We start from the raw sequence: 20,109 nt of genomic DNA, 5'->3' as shown, positions 1-20,109 counted from the left end.
CGTCGAGCAACTGGTCGACACGGCATGATCATGGCTTGCTTCGGGGACGAAGGCGAAGTCCAGTCATCCTCAGAAGGTCAGACATGCGCCTGAACATGACCAGAAAGACTTTCATGGGGTTCTTGATCGCCCATACATCATTACGGATTGAAGACCTTCTCCTTGTCTTCCTCAGCCTGAGCCGCGCCTTGGTAGCATGGATGTGGCAGACGAGTTTGCCTCGTCGACCTCCCATTCACTTGATCACAAGTAACAAATAATATCAAACGCCCTACAGCGAGTTCCGTAAGTCTTGATCGCTGGCTCGACTCACCTTACTCTAACCATGTTTATCTTCCACTACTTCTCCGTCTTTCCCGTCATTCACGGCCTTCATAGGTTAACAGGGAGGAAACACCAAGGAGCATGTGCCTCATCTCAAACACGCTTCTCAATCATTGGTTGCTAGGCAGCTTACATTACGCTTACAGAGCGAATTTCAACAGCAATACCATCCGAGATAGTCCCCTCCATGCAAAGCTTCATCCATGGCTGCATCTTCTGCCCGGGCGACCCTGGACCTTAATGACAGGGTATGGCCCGGACCCCATCGACGAGCACCCCTCCTCACCACATCCCAACAAACCAAGCGTCCGGCTCACGGCTCGAGATTGGCTCTTGTATGCCTTCCAACCTGTCCAACACCTTTCTATCGTCCGTTGAATGGGAAACAGTCCGGACATCGACCTCGGAATCCCCTTCAGCAGCTCCAACTGTCGATCGTTGTGTAGATCGATAAAGATGGCTTGTTCTTCGCCGAACAGTCCAAAAAGACCTGTCCCACACGCCTCTGCGGACGTCACATCCAAGTACACGGTATTCATCACAACCGGCCACTCCCGCTGCCTTGCCCTGAACTTTCCATCCTCAGTGTCGGTGGCAGCTGGAGCCACAACATCATCATCTTGAGCAGAAACATCCGCCGTCCCCGGCCGACTGCGGTGCCACCCAAACAGCGGCGCTGAAAACCCAATCTGCACACCACGTTCCCGCCCCGGCCACGCCCCAGACCCGTAGGACAGCTTGGACCGTACCTCCTCCCAGATGTCCCGATACCGCTCAAACACGTCGCAGTCGAGCAGCACCGTGTCGGTGCGCGGGTCGAACCAGACTCCTTGCCCAAGCCACGGCAGGTCGAGCACTTCAGCGGATCGTCGGAGGGACAGAACCGCGGCGCGGGACTCACGGCAGACCTGAGCGATGCGGCAGGGACGGGCGTGGTGTTTTCGGAGCAAGGTCGCGAGTGTCACCATAGGGATGCGGCTATTCATGTTGTCGTTGGTGTTGCGGTCGGGGTGATGGTGTCTGTGGTGGATGAGCGCAAGAACGCTGAATTGGATGATGCGCCGGGGCAGGCAGAGTTCCCAGATCATGAAGCGGATTTCGAGCGGGAGGTGGGGGAAGCTGGTAAAGGAGGGAGTCGTGTCGGCGGTCGGCGGCTTGCTCTCCATGCCTTGGGCCGGTTGGAGGGTAATCGATGTCGACATGCTGGCGGATAGGAGGGTTGGGCTAAGAAGCTGGATAATTCATGTTAGTCTTTTGAGTAGGTATGTAGAAGAACTCCTTGCAAGAGGCGCACTCGAGCCGAGTAAACCGGAGAGGGCTCGAAGGTCAGACCTTGGGTCAGTGTGGTGGGCTCCTCAGTCAAGGAAGTTGCGCCTGCTGGAAGTGGGCCCAAGTGAGGTACTTGATAGGCAACTTTGACCTTGTGGAAGAAAAGGCACAGGGAAAGAAGGTTCCGCTTGATGTACCTTTCTAGGCAAGACAACGGAAATTTCCATCTCAACCGACGACAGCGCGCGAAAATGAGAGTGACAAAAAGAACAGTAGGAGGCAAATGAAAGCGGTAACGCTGATCAAGGTAACCGCGGCTCCCAGGCGCAGATTCGTCAGGTAGAGGTAACCTGAAAACAGTTTACGAGTATACACGTTACGCGCAGCTTCGGAGGCTTTAGCTTCGGTGCGGTATGGTAGGCTTTATGCACCTACCTCGGTAGGTACCTGTAGTTCACGCAGAAGCAATGGAACGACTTCAGTAGTAGAGAGCTCGGTGGTGAGCTCCCGATACGCATGACGCCCCTTGACGAAGACATGTAAAATGACCTGTATGAGGTAGGTGGATATCAGAAGATCGGTAAGGCATTACGAAGCCTTGGGGAGACTCTAGCCGAGTGTGCGAACCAGCCTGCGCATCATCCTGTGGCAACCAAGCTGTCCCGGTCCATGTGGTTATCTACGTCCGGGCTTAGTACTACGCAGATATTGCACGCGTACCTTAGGTAGTTAAGTCACGTCACAAAGTGAAGAGTTGAAGTTATGTAGTCCATACGCACATAGAGCTATTGTCAGAGCGCGGTGAGAACTTGAGTGCATCAAAGACAGATACCAAGCTCGACTGCACGTATAAATGCAGACAGCGAACGTTACAGGTAATTTCTAGGACAAATCGATGTCATGCTGACATGGGGCCTGTGAGTGGCATCCCGTGATGGGGTGTAGACCACTTGTTATCAAGCCACATATGATTAACTTTACGTTTTAGTCTCTTTTTGAGTAAGCTTTGTTATGTTCATGTTGTCCTATCTAAGCCTTTTTTGTTGGCTAGCCCGTGACTTAAAAGGAGCTTGGGAACCCGTCAACCTTATTGATGTTATGTTTTCTGAATTCTGAGCGGAGGGTGCAAGCTTGCTTGCACCGGGGAGTACCCATCTAGCGCCGATGTAGCTTAAATGGGTTCTAATGATTATAGAGAACCTCTGATTACTGATTAGTATAGCTGGCAACGAGAATGACAGAATGGGATTGTGCTTAAAGGAGGAGAGAAGTCGAGGTTGGATTAGTAGGATGTGGGATGGTTGAAAGGAGTATCTTTACGGATCCGTAGTTGTACGGGGTCACCAACCTAATTGTACGGGGTCCGCACAGACCCCCTGAATTCCGCCACACCTGTTTCGGGCTGAGCCTCTGCAACCCCGTCCAACCCTAACCATCATTGAGAAAACCCCTTCATGGGAGCCTCCTTGAGTGTGTGTGTGTGTAAGCAACGGCTTCATCACGGTTGCCCCTTTCACCTATCGTCCCTACCTAGACAGTGAGAATCCATTACCGCTTGTCGGCTACTTCTTTGCAATAGCAGGTACAAAAATTCACCCCTCTCCACCAACACTACCTGACGTGGACGGGGTCGCGGTCCAGGGGACTATAGGAAGACGGGGAAGAGCTCAGGGATAGGGAAGGGGTCGTGGATAGGGACGAGATCGTGAGCAGGGACGAGGCCAGCAGAATAGAGTAGAGGAGACCAAAGGAGGTACAGTTCCTGCGTCTAACGCAGCCATACAGCTCGGGACGCCAGCGCCGGACACCCCCTAGGCTAGTTGGCAATAGGGATGGATGCCTGATTTCCCTGCGATAAGTCTGTTGAACTGAGTGGGTTCCTTGGCACCAAGATTCACGGACTGAGCACTGATGTTCAATGCGAGACTCTCAGTCAGCACAGATCCATCACAATGACACAGTTCCTGACATAGCGTCATATCATGGCACACTGTCTCTATATAAGGGGGTAATTCCCCTGGGAGGATTAGAGAGGACAATTTTCTGTTCCAACAAGAAAGGGACGTTCTGAGGCACCCTAACCCACTATCTTGATCCTTCATTTGTGTGGTCACTCTTGTAACGGTCTCAGGTAGTATATTGCAACTAGCTGATGACGACTCTACGAGTACACTGAACTTGGAGAACAAAAGGGAGAGACGACAGACTCTGGTAGCTCGCAAGCATACTTATCCTCGTAGGCGCGCTGGTCTGAGCGCGTTGCTAGAAGGTTCGGTGTGCTGTGGGGCGAGTGGGAATAGCCTCATCAGGGGTCTTGGTATTTGCCGAGAGTCGCCGAGGCTCGCACCGGGCCCAGCCCGTTACAACTTTGGCATCGTGACTTCAATACAAGCTTCGTTTCATACCTCAATCTGTTCAATACCATTTGGTTGATCTAAGCTTACTTGAGCATGTAACTGTTGGCTGCCCAACAAAGTCCCCAAGGCCACATTCCCCATTATCACCAAATCGCTCAAACCGATCTTTTTGCTCTGGAGTTTGTTTTTTTTTTTCCTTTTTTGCCGAGGCTCAGCCCGAGGTGTGGCGGAACTCAGGGGGTCTGTGCGGACCCCGTACAATTAGGTTGATGACCCCGTACAATTAAAGATACTCGTTGAAACATGCGTGAGTAACGAGCAAATGAGAAGGGGATTATTACATTTCTCATTTTACTAGCAATCAAGTTGACAGCTCTGGCATCACAGAATTTGGGAATTGGTGAAATATTGGGAGAGTTCGAGTCGAGGATCGAGAATGACTTAATTACATACCAACATGAGAGGGAGGTGGAGTTAACCTTCAACACCTTAGTAAGGTACCTATTATTCTCAACCTCTTGAAGTATTAAACAGTTAGATAACAAACTAGTACTTGAAAACCCCTGAGCATAGCTTCAAGTAGTGCTTCAGCAAATGTTATAGCGGCTTAATCCGAGAGTCGCTCCTTCTACCCATGACCCGAGCGACCTAGGCATCGTCACCTTATTGCGAGGAACATCTATAAGCACCTTCTTGGATAGACCCTGCAATAACTGAGCAGTCCATTTGAGTTCGAGGCACTCGTACGCCGCTCGTTTAGGTGAGACAAACAGAATAGTTGATCTATGAAGTAGCAGAACAGGAAGGGTAAGTGGAAGGAAAGAAAGGATAGTAAAAAGAGAAAGAAGTATTATATAGAAGCGAGAACAATAAACTAGTAAATGAGAGGAAGAATATTGGAAAGTGAAGGAGAGAATGTAGCTATGTACTTAATCACCTTAGATACCACAGTATCCGAGGTGAGTTGACAGTATGGAAACTGTATCCCACACTATCAGCAAGGGTTAGTTGCAAATGCAGCAGCCTGACCTCTGGTACCTTAACTTGAGCCAACAATCTGCAAGTTTGCTTGCAGCCACTTCAGCAGGCAACGATTCAACGTTCGGATCGGAAGACTGTTTCAATTTCTACAAGTTCTTCTATCGCATCAATCCCGTCCAACAGCACCTGTTGAACCCATGCAACCAGGCAATTTTCGACAGCAAAAGTCCCCACCGCCGCTAAAATCATTGCCTCGGAGCTGAACGCAAGAACGGACCTGCGAAATCTCTTCATACCAACCTGACGCATCAATCTATACCTTAAGCCTTCCATCCATCATCTTATCTGCGGGCCTACAAACGTAAACGAAGCCAGACGTGACCAGCCTGTAGCAAACACAGCCGCAAATCAATCTGACACATGACAGCGGTCACGCGTCACGACTTACGCGACACATTCTCAACCCATCCTCACCAAGATGGCACCGAGAATCGAGCGGATCAAACTCTACGGCTTTTGCTGGGACACACAAGAGCGGTTGCCGTTCAATCAGCAGTGGGCTTGTGCCTTCCATCAAAGCCATTACACCAACGAAAACAACCCCATGTGGGATTCAATCGACGATCCGAGCAAGCGGCGTGAGGTGAGATATGCAAACAACATATATGTGCTCTTCCGCGCTCTTCTGCATTGCAAGAACTTCTTCGGCCAAGAAAACTTGTGGGCCGCCATCGCTCGCGGATTCAACACCAGCGTGGCAACTGCGAAAACCACCGCTGAGATCCTGAGTGCCGCGCGCAGGGCTCACCGCGGAAAGCCCCAGAGCACGGTATCCGATACAGCACGCGCTGCGGATGATTGGATTGACTTTGTCGACAGCCTTGGTCCGGTTCCTCGTATGCTGTCTGATTCCAACGTCTACAAGGTAGCCAACGCCTTTTTTGATTCTCAAGAGAAGAAGCATGTCAACGCCGGGGGGGTGCCTGTGAACGGCCGACCAGCACGCCAGGCACCGCGAGAACCACGAGAAGAGCCCGGCACACCACACGGTCGGCCCCCCTCGCCGTACGTCAAGACGGAGATGCCAAGAGATTCCGCCAGTACACATCGGCAGCCGTTTTCCTCTCACAAGCGCTCTCCTTCTCCGCTGCATGACCGGAGTCCCAAGATGAGGCGGTTCGATCACGATGCCCGGCAAAAGGCCCGGGCTGAGCCTGAGAGGCATGGCGCACTCGATGAGCTGCCCATGATACAACCTACGCAAAGCCCTCCTCGACGACTGAGTACCTCAAAGCCGGCTCAGCCCGTGCCCCAGCCAAGTGCTCCGGCGAAACGCGAAGAAGCCTCCAACTCCTCCTCACTGCCAGCAAAGCAAATCCCACCTGCGTCTGCACCGAGCGGGCCCTCGAGGAGAGATTCCATTAGCTACTCCACGCTACCAACAAAGCCAGCACAGGCTTTGTCCCGACCCAGTGCCCCGCAGAGCAGAGAGGAGTCACTCAACTCAGCCAAGACCGGCGCCCTGAAAGGCGAGGTAGCAAGTCTGGAGAAGCAGCTGGCCGAGGCGAAGAGCAAGCCAAGCGCTGCTCCTGTTGCCGACATCCCAAGCCAGCTCACCGAGTACATGGGCGAACTCAAGAGCTCGATGGCCAGTGCAACCAACGCCATCGAAGTCATGATGGAGTCCATGCACCACACCGTCGACAACCTGAACTCGTGCAAAGACGAAGTCTCGGGCCTCTCAACCCAACAACAAGAACTCGCGGCTACCGTACTTCAACTCAACAAGGACACCAACATCAAGCTCGACACAATCCTCCAATCAATGCAAACCCTTGCAAGCACCATTGACACTCTCCGCAACGAGGTCTCCCAACTCAAGGACCAGGCCCCTCCCGCAACCGGTACACAAGCGGAAAGCACAAACACCAGCCAGCTCAGAACCCTGTTCCAGGAGCAAAACACACGCATGGAAAATTTCTTCCGCGAGGTCCAAGCCAGCCTGCAGGCCCAGGTAAAACCCTCGCAACCACAACCTCAGACTCTCCGGCAAGCCATGGCCGCCGCTGAGCGGGACCTGGCGCGCCACATGGGCACGATTGAAACGTTCTATCACCGCGGCGGTGTCAGCCGTGCAGTCACCGAGCAAACTGCCGACGTGTTGGCAGCTTTGTCGGAGGGGTTGAGGGCTGCGAAGGCGGGGCAGGAGCAGTAGGGCGCTTTGATTGGTATCTACCCTGTATGCTTCATACAGGGACATAATCATCACAGTATATGAGGATGAGGAGGACGGAGGGCAGACGCATAGGATCACAGATTTGCTACAGAGGGTTAGCTGCTTCAACAAGCATCCCAGGCGTTACTTACCTTACTATTTCCCCTTACGTAAAATCACTAGGGATTCCAGTTTGCAGCCAAAGATGTGATTGTATCCACTGGTACTCTACATACAACAGCAAAGGATAAACTTGTATCTTCCGGGGATCCGACTTTGGGACCGCCCCGGGCCGTCCCCCATCATCGTTTTGGCCCATCCTTAACCTGGGCGCCGTTCCAGTCTGTCAGGTTGACCTCGACAGGCTGGCTCCCGCTCCGGATGAGCACCAAATGCAAGTCCGCCTCTTCGAACTCGTTGACGACTTGGTGCTCTGTCCACGCGGGGATGAAGGCAAAGTCCCCTGGCCCGAGCTCGTGTCGTTGCGGCTCTACCTCGTCCCCCTTCGGCTGCGAAAGTAAGACGCCCTTGCCTGAGACTGTGTAGAGGATGGTTTCTTTTGTCATTTAGGCCGTTGATTCGTACATTTGACTGGGTCCCCATTACAGGGGCGTTGCGGGATCGTTCCGAAGGGATGCGGGAGGGATGGGACACACCTTGTTCGCCGTGGTGGCGTATAGCAGAGGACGACCCAGGTTTCAGAATAAGGACTGCGGCATGAGTTTGCGGGTTCAGGAAGACAGGCATGGGTGATACCCAGGGGTATTGGATAGCAGTTTACCTGATGCGCACATTTTGTCTGTCTTGTCGACAATTGCGTGCCCGCTGACGACCCGGACAACTGGGCTCCCTCCTTCTGCTTCTCTGGCCTGGGGCTCGGGCGGGAGGATGTCGGCCGCCTTCCTCACGAAGACGGAAGCTGGCAAGATCATGGGAAGGATGTCCTGTATCAGCGGCAGTAACGAGGCCATTTTCTTCAGAGTTCCTTGAGGACGCGGGACGTTCATTCGACCAGTCGAATCAGCAGGTACGGGGGTAGCCGAGTTGCCACAGCCTGAGAAGTGTCGTCTACCGTCCAGCCCTGGCTTGTTTGTTAGCATGGCACATAGTAGGGCCTAGTTGGGAATCTAAAAAGGAATGGAGGGAAAGAATCGAGCACGACATAGATGGTAATGAAGGAAAAGTTATAATACTAAGAGAGAAGGAAGGGAAATGAAGGAAGGTGGAAAGACCAGAACGCAGGAAGAAGGAAGGCAAAGAGAAAGAAAGAGGGAAAGGATGAAAGCAAGCAATAGAGTAAGTATTATGCAGCTCGTCTTGTTTGCTTACCGATTCTAAGAAACAAACCGTGGTTGGATCGTTGCTTGCAATGGCCAGTTCTGTATCGCCAGGGGGCTGGGTTGGCAATCATGAACGAAACAGGTAAGTATGACGAATTTCCGAAAATTGTGGTATTGCTGTAGTCAAAACTCCAGGCAGAGCCGCCGTCTTCGGTAAAGGTAGGTGCGCACACTGAATGCGCCCTTCGTTGAGGTAACTCCGACTCACCTGAAACAGTCAGACGAGACAGCGCTGAGCGGTCTGGGCGCCCAACGAACTCCGCAAGTTGCGTTGGGCAGCTGACGGTTGAGATTCGCTAACGGTGAGCTCAAGTTTGAAGCTAATGCTTTATAAACAACAGCCGTAAGGGTCTTGCGATCCTGGACATGACAGGTGCAACACCACCGAACCGGGACCCGTGTGTCGTCTGCCGTCGTCGGCATTGGATCTTACCAGCTTTCCACCGACGTCGGGATATTCCAGAAGGAGCCCATAGTGGGGATGTGGGGCTACAGAGCTGACGAGCCCCACCATAGCTCCAAAATGACATCGTATACCTTAGGTACAGTACCTTAGGCATGGCCCGCGACTCGCCCCCTGAGACTCAAATCACCTTCCCAACACCAACATCAGGTTGCGCATACGATATTGACTCTTTGGAATCTCCAATGATAGACGATAGTCACGACACACAAGCCGAGATGCCTATGGGAACGGGCGCTGAAATCGAGGCTCCACCTGAAGGTGCCTCGAGCTCTCCGAGCCCGAAGTCAAAGGGCAAAGCCAAGGCTGTAGGTGCGTGCTCGAAGTCAGGTCACCCAGCAGTTTCGAGCTGACGCATGGGAATAGACATTGAGCATCGCAAGTTATCCAAAGAGTGTCGTCTACTCTCTCTCCCCGTCGAGCTTATCGCCAGCATCCTGTCCTATCTTACTCCCGCAGACCTCGACTCAGTCTCGGAAACATGCGGGGCTCTGTACCGTCAGGCCACCGACGACCATTTGTGGCAGATACTCGTTCAGAGGAACGTGCCGGGACAACGCGTTACCTCCCCTTATCCTTGCCTCACCTTCCGCGACCTGTTCTGGGCCCACGAACCACGCTGGTTCCTCCCGAGATACAAGATCTGGTTTTCTGACGCTGGCCTTCCCGGACGTTTGATCGTAGCCCGCTACGACCAACGGCGCGGATGCATCGAGGGGTACCAACTGCTTGCGACCAATACAGACACGAGTCACATCCCATGGCAACCCGAGGGCTTTGACTCCGGCATCCGGGTCAGTGCCTTTGCCCCTGAAGTCAGGCTCCACCTCGATAATCCTGTCCTCAGACTGCCGGTAGATCCTCAATATGACGTGGAAGAAAATGACGACCTCGTCGTCATACATCTGGAGCGCCGCCAAGCAAGCGATGGCACCACTAACAACCATGGATTGACCGCCAGCCCCGCGCAAGTTCAGACTTCACGACCCCGTCGGAAAAAGATGTTCCAGACGGAAATTCCCATGCGACGAAGCTCTCGAGGTCACCTACGATGCAGCTTCATCCACGCTCAGTGCCTGAAATCCGATGATAGAGAAGCGCGCACTGCTAACACTGCCACGCGCTTCCCATACGGCCACATCTGGCCGCCACCCTCAATACCAAGCCAGCACTGTGTGATGGGCGCCGGCTTGGAGCGACCCGGGTCTCTGCAAACCCAAGACCGTGCTGTATCGCCGCGCGATGTCTATGAGGGGGCATTTCGAATACGAAAGTGGCTCGAAAGGAGAGAGCTCGAGTATAGTACGTTTCCTCACCCGTTTGCATTCATGTGTCTTCTTCATAAAACCATGAAATTGTCTTACTGCTCATTTCCCACGTTTATATATCCATAAATTGCTATGGCCTTTTTCGCCGTGCCTCAGCTTCGATGCTGTTAGCCCAACTGGCTTAAGCTTCCCAAACCTCCCCTCGTAATCCTGGCGGACATGATTGTTACATATACTGACCATCTCTGCTTCGCAGCTCCTCAATTCCAGTCTGGCACTCTCGCAGCGATCAACCCGCACACTTGGTACCCATTGGTGCCAGCTTATTCTTTTCCTACGATGATGCCGCTTCCGCGCAGCACAAGCGCCGGCGAGGAGATCGCCACGTATGCAACCCTTTATCCGTCTCTGTACACGCCTACGCCAAGCAAGCCATTCCGGGGAATCTTCGTGGGCGACTACGGGCCCCATGGTTGCGAGTTCATCTGGATCGAGCAGCACCAAGACGATCTGGACGATATTGTCAGCCTCGAGGGCGAGTCCGACGAAGATTTTGCTGCCCGCAAGCGCGACGCCACCATCTACCGCGGCAGTCTCGAGGCCGTGAAGCTCACCGGCGATCCTAACGTGCCCCGCGGGGAGATCACGTTCTATGCCCCGGATTTGGGTGAAGACGGATTCGTGCGCGTCGCGCAGGAGCCTCCGTTTCTGGGGGTCAGGGTGGTCCGGAGCAAGGGACACGTTGCGAATGAAGGTTTTGCTATCGGTGAGTGCCCAAGCGAGGCCTGTCAGCTTTATGGTTCTGTATAAAGGGGGCTGCGGCTGACAACCAAGGTGGATCGTCATTAGACGCTTTTATCGACGGGGAACTGCTCCTGATTTCTCCTGACTGTCTGGCTCACCACTGGATTGATATGGGAAGGGTCAGCTATTTCCACCGTGTGGACATCGATCGGTTTCTGGTCCCGGGGTGAGCGCGGAGTGTAGCGGTAAGTGTAGTTTGAAGGTTGAATAGTTCCATTGTGGTTACGGAAGCATGAATCCAGGTGGGCAGCGACAAGGTTACCGGCAGGATGAGTCTAGATGACATTTCAGCAGTCGGGCAGGGAGGCTGTGATTGCGTTGTGTACTTGTACAATACACTACCTTGAGCTCAGCGTATGTATGTAAAGAATGAGTTGCATGGGTACCCCAAAATGATTGCTGTCTGGGTGTTCTTTCCGTGAGATTGCTCAGCCCATTATCTAAACACTGCCATATGGCGCCGGTGCACTTCTGGGGAAATGGGGCTAGGTCTCCCTCTGATTGTATAATACCCTCTCCGCGTTAACATAATCAGGTAAGTAACTTCATTCCAGAAAACATTGGTCCATAAGCTCTTCGACATCAATTCTACTTACTCTTAAGCGATCTATTCACAAGTGAGCATTTTTCTTCGTAACAATAACTTTTAGTGTAGTTAGATACATTTCACATTATATTATTCTTAAGGGAGCACCCGTTAGGTTGTTCTTTTCGAAGATGAAGATTTCTGTCTCATAGAGGAGGACATTCATTGTAACATTATAACTATTGGTAAGAATAAATCACCTGAGCATTCTGACGGTCAAATATATTAGCATAAATGAGTATCTTACGGCAGCAGGCTGGAACTCGCCTTTATTTTCGTAGATGCCGGTGGGGTGGGGCCCTATGGTGAACTGCAGACCTGCGACGGGTACATTACATACAGTAGTTATACTAACTATCCAAAGCTATACGCCATGCTCTAACGACACCATTCGCTTTCCGAAGCCTGCTGATCGATACAAGAAGAGCACACAGACCAAATAGATCGCCGTCAGACAGTTAGACAGCCAGACAGTCGAACAGAGACCTATGCAAGCATAATTACCTTGTCACGCGCTATCCTTCACCCCACACCCCCCCGGCACAGCGTCCTGCCTCTTCATCCCTTCCCGCACCTCCTCCGCCTCCCTGCGGAACCCACACCCATATGTCTCCCCCGTCGACCACGTCAGGCCCTTCCCATCCCCATTATCAGTACATCGTGGACAAATCTTCACCCGATGCCACGCCGTGGCAAGGTTGCCGCGCACGTTGTATATCCCCTTGTGGCTCTCCGGCTGGGTATTATACGCGTCGTCGGTCGCCTTGACGACGAGGGTGGTGCAGTGTTTTTGTTGTTTGGCCCCCGCCCCGCTCCTCCGGTCGTGGCATCCCGCTGGTTCGGCGGCCGATGAGGCTGATTTATCTTGGTCGGAGGGGAAAGACGAAGGGAGAGATAAGACGGGCAGCTTGCCGACGTAGCGCCAGCGCTTCCACGCCCAGGCCTTGTTGCCGAAGCAGGGATAGGTGCCGCCTGATTGGGCGCAGTCGTTCACTAGCTCGGCTTGATCCCAGGTTTTGCCGCCGTCCAGGGACACGTCGACGCGGGCGATGGGGCGGCCGCCGCCTGAGTAAGCGTAGCCGTGCAGGGCGATGGGCTCATCAGCAGGCGTGGTGGCGGGGCAGGAGGCTTCGGGGGAGGAGAGGGAATGCTTTGGGGTGAAGCCTATTCTTTTGGGGATGGCGGCCATATCGGCGATGCGGCTCGTCTGGTCGCTCGGTTGGCGGATGGTCGTCGAATTGCTGTTGCTGCTGCGGCTGCTGCTGCCCATCCATGGGACGCGGCCTCTCAGCACGTCGTCCCCAACCCAGACGTTCGTGATGGCGCTGGTCACGGGCATTTCTTGGATGGCGAGAGCGCGATCCCAGTCCGGGTTCGCGCCCTCGTTAGGACCGAACGATTTGTAGTCGCGGCGTTGCCACTGACTGGTGCTCTCTTCGTCCGAAATGACAATCTTACTGAGCCACTTCACTGAGCGCGCGGCAACGTGTCCGGGCACGACGGCCCGAAGAGGAAAGCCGTGGTCTCGGGGCAGCGTCTCGCCGTTCATGCCAAAGGCCAAAAGCACGTCGCCCCGGGGATCAACGGCCTTGGCGAGCGGAATGGAGGCGCCGTAAGCTTCAAGTCCGGTAAACTGAACGTGGAGATCGTTGGCGTCGACCTCAACATCGCTTGGTTTGTCCGGGCCTCCTTTTCGCGTAGGCAACGTAGGATCGCGCACCTTGAGTCCGGCATCAGCGAGGACATCCGAGAGCCGCACTCCTTCCCATTCGGCATTGCTGATGGCCCCTACACCCCATTGCAATCCATTCGTCTTGCCAGCGTGTCGCGTCATATCGTTCCGCCTGTTCCCGCTACATTGCAGGACTGCAGTGACCTTGTGTATCGGGAACCTCGTCTTGAGGTCTTCCAGGGTGTATTCCTTGATATCGCCGTCCGGCAGCTCAATGGTTAAGCGATGACCGCCTGCTTTCGCCTCGTCCACCACAGGCACCCACATGTGGTGTCGGATGTAGAACAGCTCGTTAGGGGTTAGAAACGTGCGGTCGAGCTCCTCGTGGGGCGGTTCAGCGTTCCGCGGCTTGGCCGTATGTGTAATGAGGCGGGGGTCACGCACAGGGTCGTTCACGAAAGGGTCCTCGATGGTCTCGGCCGGCGGCATTCCATCAGGCCCCAAGTCCGCGACGTCGATGAACCCAATCAGGTATTGCTGCAGGATCTCGCGCACGTGTGGCGCCTTGTGTATGCTAAAAATGTTCCAGTACGGCTCAACACTTGCGCCGGCCGCGCGGAGGATGACATCGCCGCCAGGGTGCGCCGCCACCCAATCTGTGATATTGTAGACTTTGTCCTCGAAGGTAACCCATGGTTCGGGTGAGGAGGCATCGTGTTTGCGAATGTCAGCAAGCCGGTACCTGGGGAGGGAGGGATCACGGTCGTCGGTCGGGGCGCGGGGCGGCGCGGGTTCGAACTTGAGGACGTCCTCGCCAAGTTGAGAGTAGGCCAGAAACGAGGCGACAAGACCGCTGCCAACAAGCAGGCTGACTGGGGCTGCTCGTGCCTGGAAATGCCGCCTTGGTGGTTTTGGCAGCATGGATGTCGATGCCCCCCGTATACCTGTTGTCGAAGCTCGAGGAACGCTTACGTGTAGGCGGCGAGGCAGGGGTCGGCATTGTTGACAAGCTGTCAGCTCTCCGACACTGCGTCGACCGAACTGCCGGAGGATGGTGGCCGCGAAGTGTTTCTGACCTTGTGTAGCCATGGCAACTGCGGACAAGGACGGTGGGCCAGCGCGCAAAGACCGATCCCTCGCGCGAGCCTACTCTCGAGCCGTTAATCTTCCCCTACTTTATGAGGAGCAGCCCCCAGGTTCGCCGCTGTCGTCTCAGCAAGTCAAGATTTGACCGACGAGACGGATAGGTTCGGTGAGAACTGGGAAGCCAACAGACCGGTGTTGCGCAGTATCACGGTGGGACAGAGCTGAGCAACACGGCGTGGCAATCGTTGGTTGAAGACGGAATTCCGTGAGTACGATCCTTCCGAATCTGTCGAACTTCCTACTTCACCGCCCAACTCCGTATCGAGACATGAAAAGGAGTCATGGCGTCGATAAGCAACAGCCACAATCGAAAACTGACCAGGAAGAAACTCTGTACTCGGTTGGCGAGCAAGGGGTGGTTTGGCTGTTGAGTCGAACCGACGGTGGCCGTCCCCGGGAATCGGAGTGGATCTCTTTACGTCAGGTTTCAGGGCAGCTGCAGGCCGGAAACGTTCCCATACGCTGGGACCTGCGCGATTGGCCAGCTGACCGGGCCCGGAACCTGCCCGTGACAGAACCAGTGGGTCCAACATCTCGCCGAGACATGAGCCACCGATGTCCGCCGATTTCCGTTTCCCTCATCCATTCGATGTCTGCCAATTCCTCGGCCCGCGTGCCATGCTATGACGGCAATGCAACGGCTTCGATGGCGAAAAAGCAAAACAAAACAAAGTTAGTTATGATATTCATTTACATCCGTACCAGCTGACCAGTTACCCAGACAGAAGGTGGCGCTCTGACACAAAGCACGTGATCTGGATGGTGGAGAATTGCAAGTCAAAAATCCCCAACGTTCCGCGCATCCCTATGCACCAACCTACAGAAAGCCAACAACACCTATTACCAAAGCGGACAGAAATATCAGAGCAAACCTTCGCCTATTCAACATCAATGATTCCGAGCCATGTCCCAGTCACCACCGTCTCCCCCCGGTCTCGATCCCCAAAACCGGCCACGACCGTAGGCAACACCACGCAACACCCACCGCCTCTTCCACCAAACCCGGGCCACTCCCCCGGAACCTTACACCTCACACCACATGCTGTGCCGAGTTGAGTCTGGTTTAAGCGCCCCGCCGTGTCCCGGCCCCAGACAATCTCACCCCAACGCCATCCCCACCACCGCCACCAGAACCACCCCACGTCTTCTTTTTGATCGCAGGCGCCAACTTCTTCACTACCTCCTGCCTCGGCGGCGCCCCGCGAACAAGCGGCTCGGCATACGACACGGTTGTCGCAGCCTTGGCCCTACTCCACGGTGTCTTTGTGGCTTTGGGCCCACGCGCCTGGTCAGTAGCGGCAACGGCGACGGCAGGAGGCTCATCAGCGCCGCGTTTCCGCTTGGCTGAGGCGGCGCGCGTATTGTAACGGGTTGTGCGCGCTGCTGCTGGGCCGGGGGTTGGCTTGACTGTCTTGGTTCGGGGTTGGGCCTTGGGCTTTGGTTCTTTGGTCGATTTTGGCGGCCTCGCGGGTTTCGCTGTTGCTGATTTTGCAGGTGCCGACTTTGCAGGTGTTGGTTGGCCCTGGCGGACACCAGGCTTCTTGGGAGCGTCCGGAGTGGGTGCTGCTGGGCGGGGGGGAGACGCTGGCGTCGGTGGTTTCCCCTGCGCCAGTCTTGCGGTGGGTGACCTTGATGGGGGAAGGAACATTGGCTTTGGGCCTGTCTGGCGTTAGCAAGTCGATGATCGGGAGGGATGGGAGGAAGGATACCGACCTCTTTGGGGCCGTCTTCTCGGCTTGCGTTGCCGTGCGCCCGGCTTTTGCTGTCCGCCGGCGCTTTGCCCGTCGATCTTAGGAGGCGCGGATGCCAGATTGGAGCGGCGAGTGTATCCCATACCGCCTGAGGTTAGCTCAGGTCCCATACGAAGAGCCACGTTCTCGTCCCAGTGTAACACTGGCCCGTGGGCTAGGGTGCTTACGTATGGACATCACACCAAATCTCAGTCGGGAACTGACTGACCAAGAGCTCTCACAACCCGGGTACTTCATATCAATCCATATCGTCCTCGAGTGTGTCAGGCTTTTCCTCGTTCTCCATCGTGTCTCTTGCAGCCAGCTTTTGGGCCGCCTGCTTTGCATCCCAATACGACTTCCTGCCTCTTACCAGGGCCCCCTTTCAAACCCCTCCAGTACCGCCTCCAGCCGGCACCGTAACATCCGCCCGCCTCACTATCTCCTCCAACTGATCCTGTACGTCGGCAAAGATGTTGATGGCCTGCACCAACTTGACCTCGCCCGCCCCTCCGTCAGCCCTCGTAAATGCCATCCGCCAGAGGCCCTCATCCTTGACCACAGCCTCGAGCATCCTTCGCCTTTCTGCCCCCAACAGGTGAGTGGCTACAGAATGGCTGCCACCGGCAGAAGCAGCAGTGGCAGCGGCGACTTTGAGTGCTTGCCCAATTTCGGCGGCCCGGGGCCACGTCGCAGCCGGCGTGGCAGCCAGCTCGGCCAGCAGGGATGGAGAGATGGTGATGTGCTGGATCCCAGCAAGCTGCATTACCTGTTCCACACTCGTCAAGGATGCAGCGACGACGTGAGTTTTGCTCCCTGGTCTGGAGTTGAGGTAGTGCTGTGCGGCACCACAGAGGGCGAGAGACGGGTTGGCATCGGTGTACCTGTGCAACACGTCAACTACCGAAGACCTTTTATATAAACACCGACCGATTATCAACCCGCTTTTGAGTGGAGGAAGGCTTGACTGCTTCATCCCGTGAACGTGTAAGGCACGCAAAGACAACTGTCACAGTACATACCTTGGATCAAAGTGCACGCGCAACTCATTCACGTAGGGGGCAATGCACCGGCATCCGGCGTCGGCTGCCAGGGCCGTCTGCTCGAGGCTGAAGAGGGCTGTAGCGAGCGTGCTGATGTCCTTCTTCTCGAGCTCACGGCAGGCTTGAATGCCCTCCCAGGTGGAGGGAATCTTGATGCAGATGCGACTGGTAGCGAAATCGGGGGCTAGCTGTTTGAAGTGAGATATGATCCCTGGGAGACTGTTAATGGGGATTTGCGCAGGGAGAGGTGGGATTTTCCTGGTGTCCTACTCTCGGCGTTTGTGACAGTCTTTTGCGCGGAATAGGCGGATTTGGGGTTTGTCTGGACGTGCAGATAACCCGTGGTATGAGGGGCGAGTCGGATCGACAAGCCAACCATCTGTTCACTTGTGAGCAAGTGGCTCAACTAGAGGTAAGGCGCAGCATGGAGGCGGCACGCTCACCATCAATTCGACGGCCAGCTCCTCCAGCGTCGCATCAGTCTGCTTGCCAAACAGCCAGTGCGCGACCTGGATGGACTCGGCGATGAGTTGCCGGTACCTCGGCTTTCCATCGCTGTCAAGTCTGCTCAGTTCGGCAAAGGCGATGGCCTAATCGAGACGCCCATGGCTACCTGGTTAGCTAGGCTGCTCTTCGTACATCTTTCTGGGAAATACCCGCCTGGTTCGACGTGCAGTCGGTGAAAGGACCGAGTTTCGCAGCCGCTGTCTGAGATTAGCGGCTTGTACTGTGAGAGTCCTGCCTCAGCCTGGGTTGACTCGCCTTCGGCATCTAGGGTGTCGCAGTCTACGGCACTCAGCGTCCGCAGCTGATCGAGAAGAGTAGCCATGCCGGGTGTTGCCGTGACTCGAAAGAGAGCAGAGGAGTCGAGGTCCCGGTACGAGAGGGTCACAGCAAGGTACGGAAAGACCCATTCAGTGGGATGCAATTGCCCTCTTGTCGCCGACGAACAGTAGAAACATCAGGTGATGGATGATGTCTTCCTGCAGATGCCGGGCGGAGTTCGGCCGGCCTGTGGGGCATCCGGAATAGTGGGTCGCACGCCCCATGTCCGCTCCGGTGAATTCGCCGGGATTCTCTTCCGAGGACAGAAAGACGGGAAGGCTCAGGGGCTTCGAGCTTGGGCTCGGGGGTTGTGGAACGTATTTTTCAGTAACAAGCGGGCTCGGTAAACCGGCAGCTCAGCTGGTATCCTGGTCTTACATGCCCAAGACTGCATCCAAGCTCGTCGACCGTTGGGTGAGTACCGCATCCAGAATGGGTGCTCCAGGACAAGGGAAGGCGGGCTTCAGCGACAGCTCGAGGGCGCCCCCAACGCTCAGGTAATCAGACCACGGTAAACCGATCTGCGTGGTCAGGCCATGCAGCCGCTCAGGCCGTCCATAAGGGCCATGTCGACTAAGGTAGCCGCTGGCCACTGTAGATGCGGATGCACTGCAATTTGCGCCGGGAAGAACAGCGAAGCGGCCGGTTATGGGTCGGTGCTTGAGCTGCTGAAACCCCGTCCTGATGGATTGTGAAACATGTCGAGAAAACAATGAGTCCGGCGGTGACTGCTGGGTGTCGGATGATGACCTCAATTACTTGTGCAGGGCGAACGCTATTGGCGACATAGACGCCGGTGTTGACGCTAGGATCATCTCCAGGAACACAAAGCGCAGGACACTCCCGGCGCTTGGAGAACGGGCGGTACTAACACTGAGCCATATCCACGTGGTTACCGAGATTTGGCTTATGCCGTGTCACGCGCGTACTGCGGAGTGTCTGGAAGCGTATTTGCGGTTGCACCACCGTTGCCTTCCAGTTGCATCAGCAAAACTGTCAGGCGACCGGATTGGCTAGATTCTAGTTGATCCAGCCGTTCCTCCGTACTAGCGTCAGCCATCACTACTGTTATTTGGTGAATACGTGAACGGTTATTTCCCCCTCGTTAAGAAGGATGTCACCTAGTTACCATACAAAATTATATGCAAGATACATTCTCGACGACTCGACCAAAAAGTGAACATCACTACCACGATCACCAGCGCTCGCGACTACCATCAACGACGACGACGACGACGACGACGACGATGCGGCGTGACCTGGGTCGGGTGACTCACAGATCGGGTAGTTGTCTATTTAATGGTGGTTTTGCGAGCAAGATCTTCAAACTTCAACTTCTTCAACTACCGTACACATCTTCAAACTCTCTGGCTCTCTGCATCTCTCTGGCTCTCTGGTATCTCTTTAATCCTCCTTGCAATGCACCGACTAATTGATTTGCAGATGCTTTTGCATAGTCGGCCAACCTTTGCATCCTCCGCATCAACCGCCCTCTGCAAAAACCGCCGCCCTCTACATCAACGGACCTCTGCATTGCAACTTACCCTAGTAGTTCCAACACTGCAGTTGAGATCAATTGAAGTTCATCTTCCGTGCCTTCCAACTGCATCAGCCCGTGTGTGTTGGTGCGTGAAGCCACCTGTGTTTCTGAGCCAATCAGAAACCCCTGTTGCCTGGGCAGGGGGGAATAAACCGTTGTTGGTGCAATCAATAACCTTAGCTCACAGATAACCGTACCGCTACCGTTCACCACAACCGCTGCCCAACCGTAACTACCCGGCCCCGATGCCCTGCTAATTACGTAAATCACCTCCACGGAGACGGATACTGCATGTCTATTTGTTCCTGGTCTGTTGGTCAGAAAGCGAGTTGCAGGATCGATTTTCGAGGTTTAGGTTTGGTTCTGGGGAAGTGGGCCTTTGCTGGGCAGGAAAGCTTGGCAGCAGCCACATTAGATTCCGAGCCTAGCCACAGTTGTTGTGCCACAGCCGAAATCTGCGCCTCGCGACCTTCGGTTGAAGCTTGAGCCATTCGCTGCTTAAACGTTCAAAACGCCGATTGACGAACAGCGATGGCGATGCCGCCC

The 20,109-nt window shown here is 54.8% G+C and overlaps 10 protein-coding genes across 10 annotated transcripts; 4 read left to right on the top strand and 6 right to left on the bottom strand.

The window, feature by feature from the left end:
• Window positions 1–140: 140 nt before the first annotated feature.
• Window positions 141–1,574, bottom strand: N657DRAFT_673183 (uncharacterized protein; the record flags this gene model as incomplete). Its single annotated transcript, XM_062795675.1, has 2 exons — window positions 626–1,574; window positions 141–238 (listed from the first exon to the last, which is right to left on the bottom strand). Exons 1-2 carry the CDS (start codon window positions 1,524–1,526, stop codon window positions 141–143), a joined length of 999 nt encoding a protein of 332 aa, XP_062645734.1. The 5' UTR covers window positions 1,527–1,574.
• A 1,418-nt stretch (window positions 1,575–2,992) lies between these two features.
• Window positions 2,993–3,862, bottom strand: N657DRAFT_647473 (uncharacterized protein). The gene has a single exon (XM_062793323.1). The coding sequence runs from the start codon at window positions 3,570–3,572 to the stop codon at window positions 3,405–3,407; it is 168 nt and encodes a 55-aa protein (XP_062645733.1). The 5' UTR covers window positions 3,573–3,862; the 3' UTR covers window positions 2,993–3,404.
• Window positions 3,863–5,027: 1,165 nt separating this feature from the next.
• N657DRAFT_647471 (uncharacterized protein) lies at window positions 5,028–7,369 on the top strand. The gene has a single exon (XM_062793322.1). The coding sequence runs from the start codon at window positions 5,410–5,412 to the stop codon at window positions 7,144–7,146; it is 1,737 nt and encodes a 578-aa protein (XP_062645732.1). The 5' UTR covers window positions 5,028–5,409; the 3' UTR covers window positions 7,147–7,369.
• N657DRAFT_647469 (RmlC-like cupin) lies at window positions 7,332–8,892 on the bottom strand. The gene is made up of 4 exons (XM_062793321.1): window positions 8,476–8,892; window positions 7,928–8,227; window positions 7,803–7,856; window positions 7,332–7,702 (listed from the first exon to the last, which is right to left on the bottom strand). Exons 1-4 carry the CDS (start codon window positions 8,555–8,557, stop codon window positions 7,449–7,451), a joined length of 690 nt encoding a protein of 229 aa, XP_062645731.1. The 5' UTR covers window positions 8,558–8,892; the 3' UTR covers window positions 7,332–7,448.
• A 237-nt stretch (window positions 8,893–9,129) lies between these two features.
• Window positions 9,130–11,410, top strand: N657DRAFT_600190 (uncharacterized protein). The gene is made up of 4 exons (XM_062790072.1): window positions 9,130–9,261; window positions 9,316–10,251; window positions 10,474–10,983; window positions 11,067–11,410. Exons 1-4 carry the CDS (start codon window positions 9,135–9,137, stop codon window positions 11,189–11,191), a joined length of 1,698 nt encoding a protein of 565 aa, XP_062645730.1. The 5' UTR covers window positions 9,130–9,134; the 3' UTR covers window positions 11,192–11,410.
• A 475-nt stretch (window positions 11,411–11,885) lies between these two features.
• On the bottom strand, window positions 11,886–14,795 carry N657DRAFT_647467 (uncharacterized protein). The gene has a single exon (XM_062793320.1). The coding sequence runs from the start codon at window positions 14,366–14,368 to the stop codon at window positions 12,116–12,118; it is 2,253 nt and encodes a 750-aa protein (XP_062645729.1). The 5' UTR covers window positions 14,369–14,795; the 3' UTR covers window positions 11,886–12,115.
• Window positions 14,796–14,904: 109 nt separating this feature from the next.
• Window positions 14,905–15,855, top strand: N657DRAFT_102073 (uncharacterized protein). The gene is made up of 2 exons (XM_062785731.1): window positions 14,905–15,097; window positions 15,151–15,855. The coding sequence occupies exons 1-2, from the start codon at window positions 14,970–14,972 to the stop codon at window positions 15,479–15,481; spliced, it is 459 nt and encodes a 152-aa protein (XP_062645728.1). The 5' UTR covers window positions 14,905–14,969; the 3' UTR covers window positions 15,482–15,855.
• N657DRAFT_647465 (uncharacterized protein) lies at window positions 15,021–16,086 on the bottom strand. Its single transcript, XM_062793319.1, has 2 exons — window positions 15,147–16,086; window positions 15,021–15,097 (listed from the first exon to the last, which is right to left on the bottom strand). The coding sequence occupies exon 1, from the start codon at window positions 16,071–16,073 to the stop codon at window positions 15,489–15,491; it is 585 nt and encodes a 194-aa protein (XP_062645727.1). The 5' UTR covers window positions 16,074–16,086; the 3' UTR covers window positions 15,021–15,097; window positions 15,147–15,488.
• A 220-nt stretch (window positions 16,087–16,306) lies between these two features.
• Window positions 16,307–18,136, bottom strand: N657DRAFT_102048 (aldolase). The gene is made up of 6 exons (XM_062785730.1): window positions 17,961–18,136; window positions 17,859–17,902; window positions 17,642–17,788; window positions 17,469–17,577; window positions 17,178–17,409; window positions 16,307–17,039 (listed from the first exon to the last, which is right to left on the bottom strand). The coding sequence occupies exons 1-6, from the start codon at window positions 18,025–18,027 to the stop codon at window positions 16,541–16,543; spliced, it is 1,098 nt and encodes a 365-aa protein (XP_062645726.1). The 5' UTR covers window positions 18,028–18,136; the 3' UTR covers window positions 16,307–16,540.
• A 998-nt stretch (window positions 18,137–19,134) lies between these two features.
• Window positions 19,135–19,939, top strand: N657DRAFT_102009 (uncharacterized protein). Its single transcript, XM_062785729.1, has one exon. It carries the CDS (start codon window positions 19,323–19,325, stop codon window positions 19,752–19,754), a length of 432 nt encoding a protein of 143 aa, XP_062645725.1. The 5' UTR covers window positions 19,135–19,322; the 3' UTR covers window positions 19,755–19,939.
• The last annotated feature ends 170 nt before the right edge of the window (window positions 19,940–20,109 follow it).

This window comes from Parathielavia appendiculata (assembly GCF_033297405.1).
Source record: "Parathielavia appendiculata strain CBS 731.68 unplaced genomic scaffold N657scaffold_10, whole genome shotgun sequence".
Taxonomy (NCBI): Eukaryota; Fungi; Ascomycota; class Sordariomycetes; order Sordariales; family Chaetomiaceae; genus Parathielavia; species Parathielavia appendiculata.
This window is presented reverse-complemented; position numbering and strand designations above follow the sequence as displayed.

What these genes read in the sequence shown, in the direction of transcription:
- N657DRAFT_647471 (XM_062793322.1), top strand. Translation starts at nt 5,410, where the DNA reads ATGGCACCGAGAATCGAGCGGATCAAACTCTACGGCTTTTGCTGGGAC.
- N657DRAFT_647465 (XM_062793319.1), bottom strand. Translation starts at nt 16,073, where the DNA reads ATGTTCCTTCCCCCATCAAGGTCACCCACCGCAAGACTGGCGCAGGGG.
- N657DRAFT_647469 (XM_062793321.1), bottom strand. Translation starts at nt 8,557, where the DNA reads ATGATTGCCAACCCAGCCCCCTGGCGATACAGAACTGGCCATTGCAAG. An exon ending in AGACAAAATGTGCGCATCAG is followed by an intron (nt 7,857 to 7,927) that starts GTAAACTGCTAT and finishes CTCATGCCGCAG; the next exon opens with TCCTTATTCTGAAACCTGGG. An exon ending in ACGCCACCACGGCGAACAAG is followed by an intron (nt 7,703 to 7,802) that starts GTGTGTCCCATC and finishes AAATGACAAAAG; the next exon opens with AAACCATCCTCTACACAGTC.
- N657DRAFT_102009 (XM_062785729.1), top strand. Translation starts at nt 19,323, where the DNA reads ATGGTGGTTTTGCGAGCAAGATCTTCAAACTTCAACTTCTTCAACTAC.
- N657DRAFT_647467 (XM_062793320.1), bottom strand. Translation starts at nt 14,368, where the DNA reads ATGGCTACACAAGGTCAGAAACACTTCGCGGCCACCATCCTCCGGCAG.
- N657DRAFT_102073 (XM_062785731.1), top strand. Translation starts at nt 14,970, where the DNA reads ATGAGCCACCGATGTCCGCCGATTTCCGTTTCCCTCATCCATTCGATG. An exon ending in AAAAAGCAAAACAAAACAAA is followed by an intron (nt 15,098 to 15,150) that starts GTTAGTTATGAT and finishes TTACCCAGACAG; the next exon opens with AAGGTGGCGCTCTGACACAA.
- N657DRAFT_102048 (XM_062785730.1), bottom strand. Translation starts at nt 18,027, where the DNA reads ATGGCTACTCTTCTCGATCAGCTGCGGACGCTGAGTGCCGTAGACTGC. An exon ending in CGACACCCTAGATGCCGAAG is followed by an intron (nt 17,903 to 17,960) that starts GCGAGTCAACCC and finishes AATCTCAGACAG; the next exon opens with CGGCTGCGAAACTCGGTCCT. An exon ending in CCGACTGCACGTCGAACCAG is followed by an intron (nt 17,789 to 17,858) that starts GCGGGTATTTCC and finishes CGTCTCGATTAG; the next exon opens with GCCATCGCCTTTGCCGAACT.
- N657DRAFT_600190 (XM_062790072.1), top strand. Translation starts at nt 9,135, where the DNA reads ATGATAGACGATAGTCACGACACACAAGCCGAGATGCCTATGGGAACG. An exon ending in GGGCAAAGCCAAGGCTGTAG is followed by an intron (nt 9,262 to 9,315) that starts GTGCGTGCTCGA and finishes GCATGGGAATAG; the next exon opens with ACATTGAGCATCGCAAGTTA. An exon ending in GAATGAAGGTTTTGCTATCG is followed by an intron (nt 10,984 to 11,066) that starts GTGAGTGCCCAA and finishes GATCGTCATTAG; the next exon opens with ACGCTTTTATCGACGGGGAA.
- N657DRAFT_647473 (XM_062793323.1), bottom strand. Translation starts at nt 3,572, where the DNA reads ATGACGCTATGTCAGGAACTGTGTCATTGTGATGGATCTGTGCTGACT.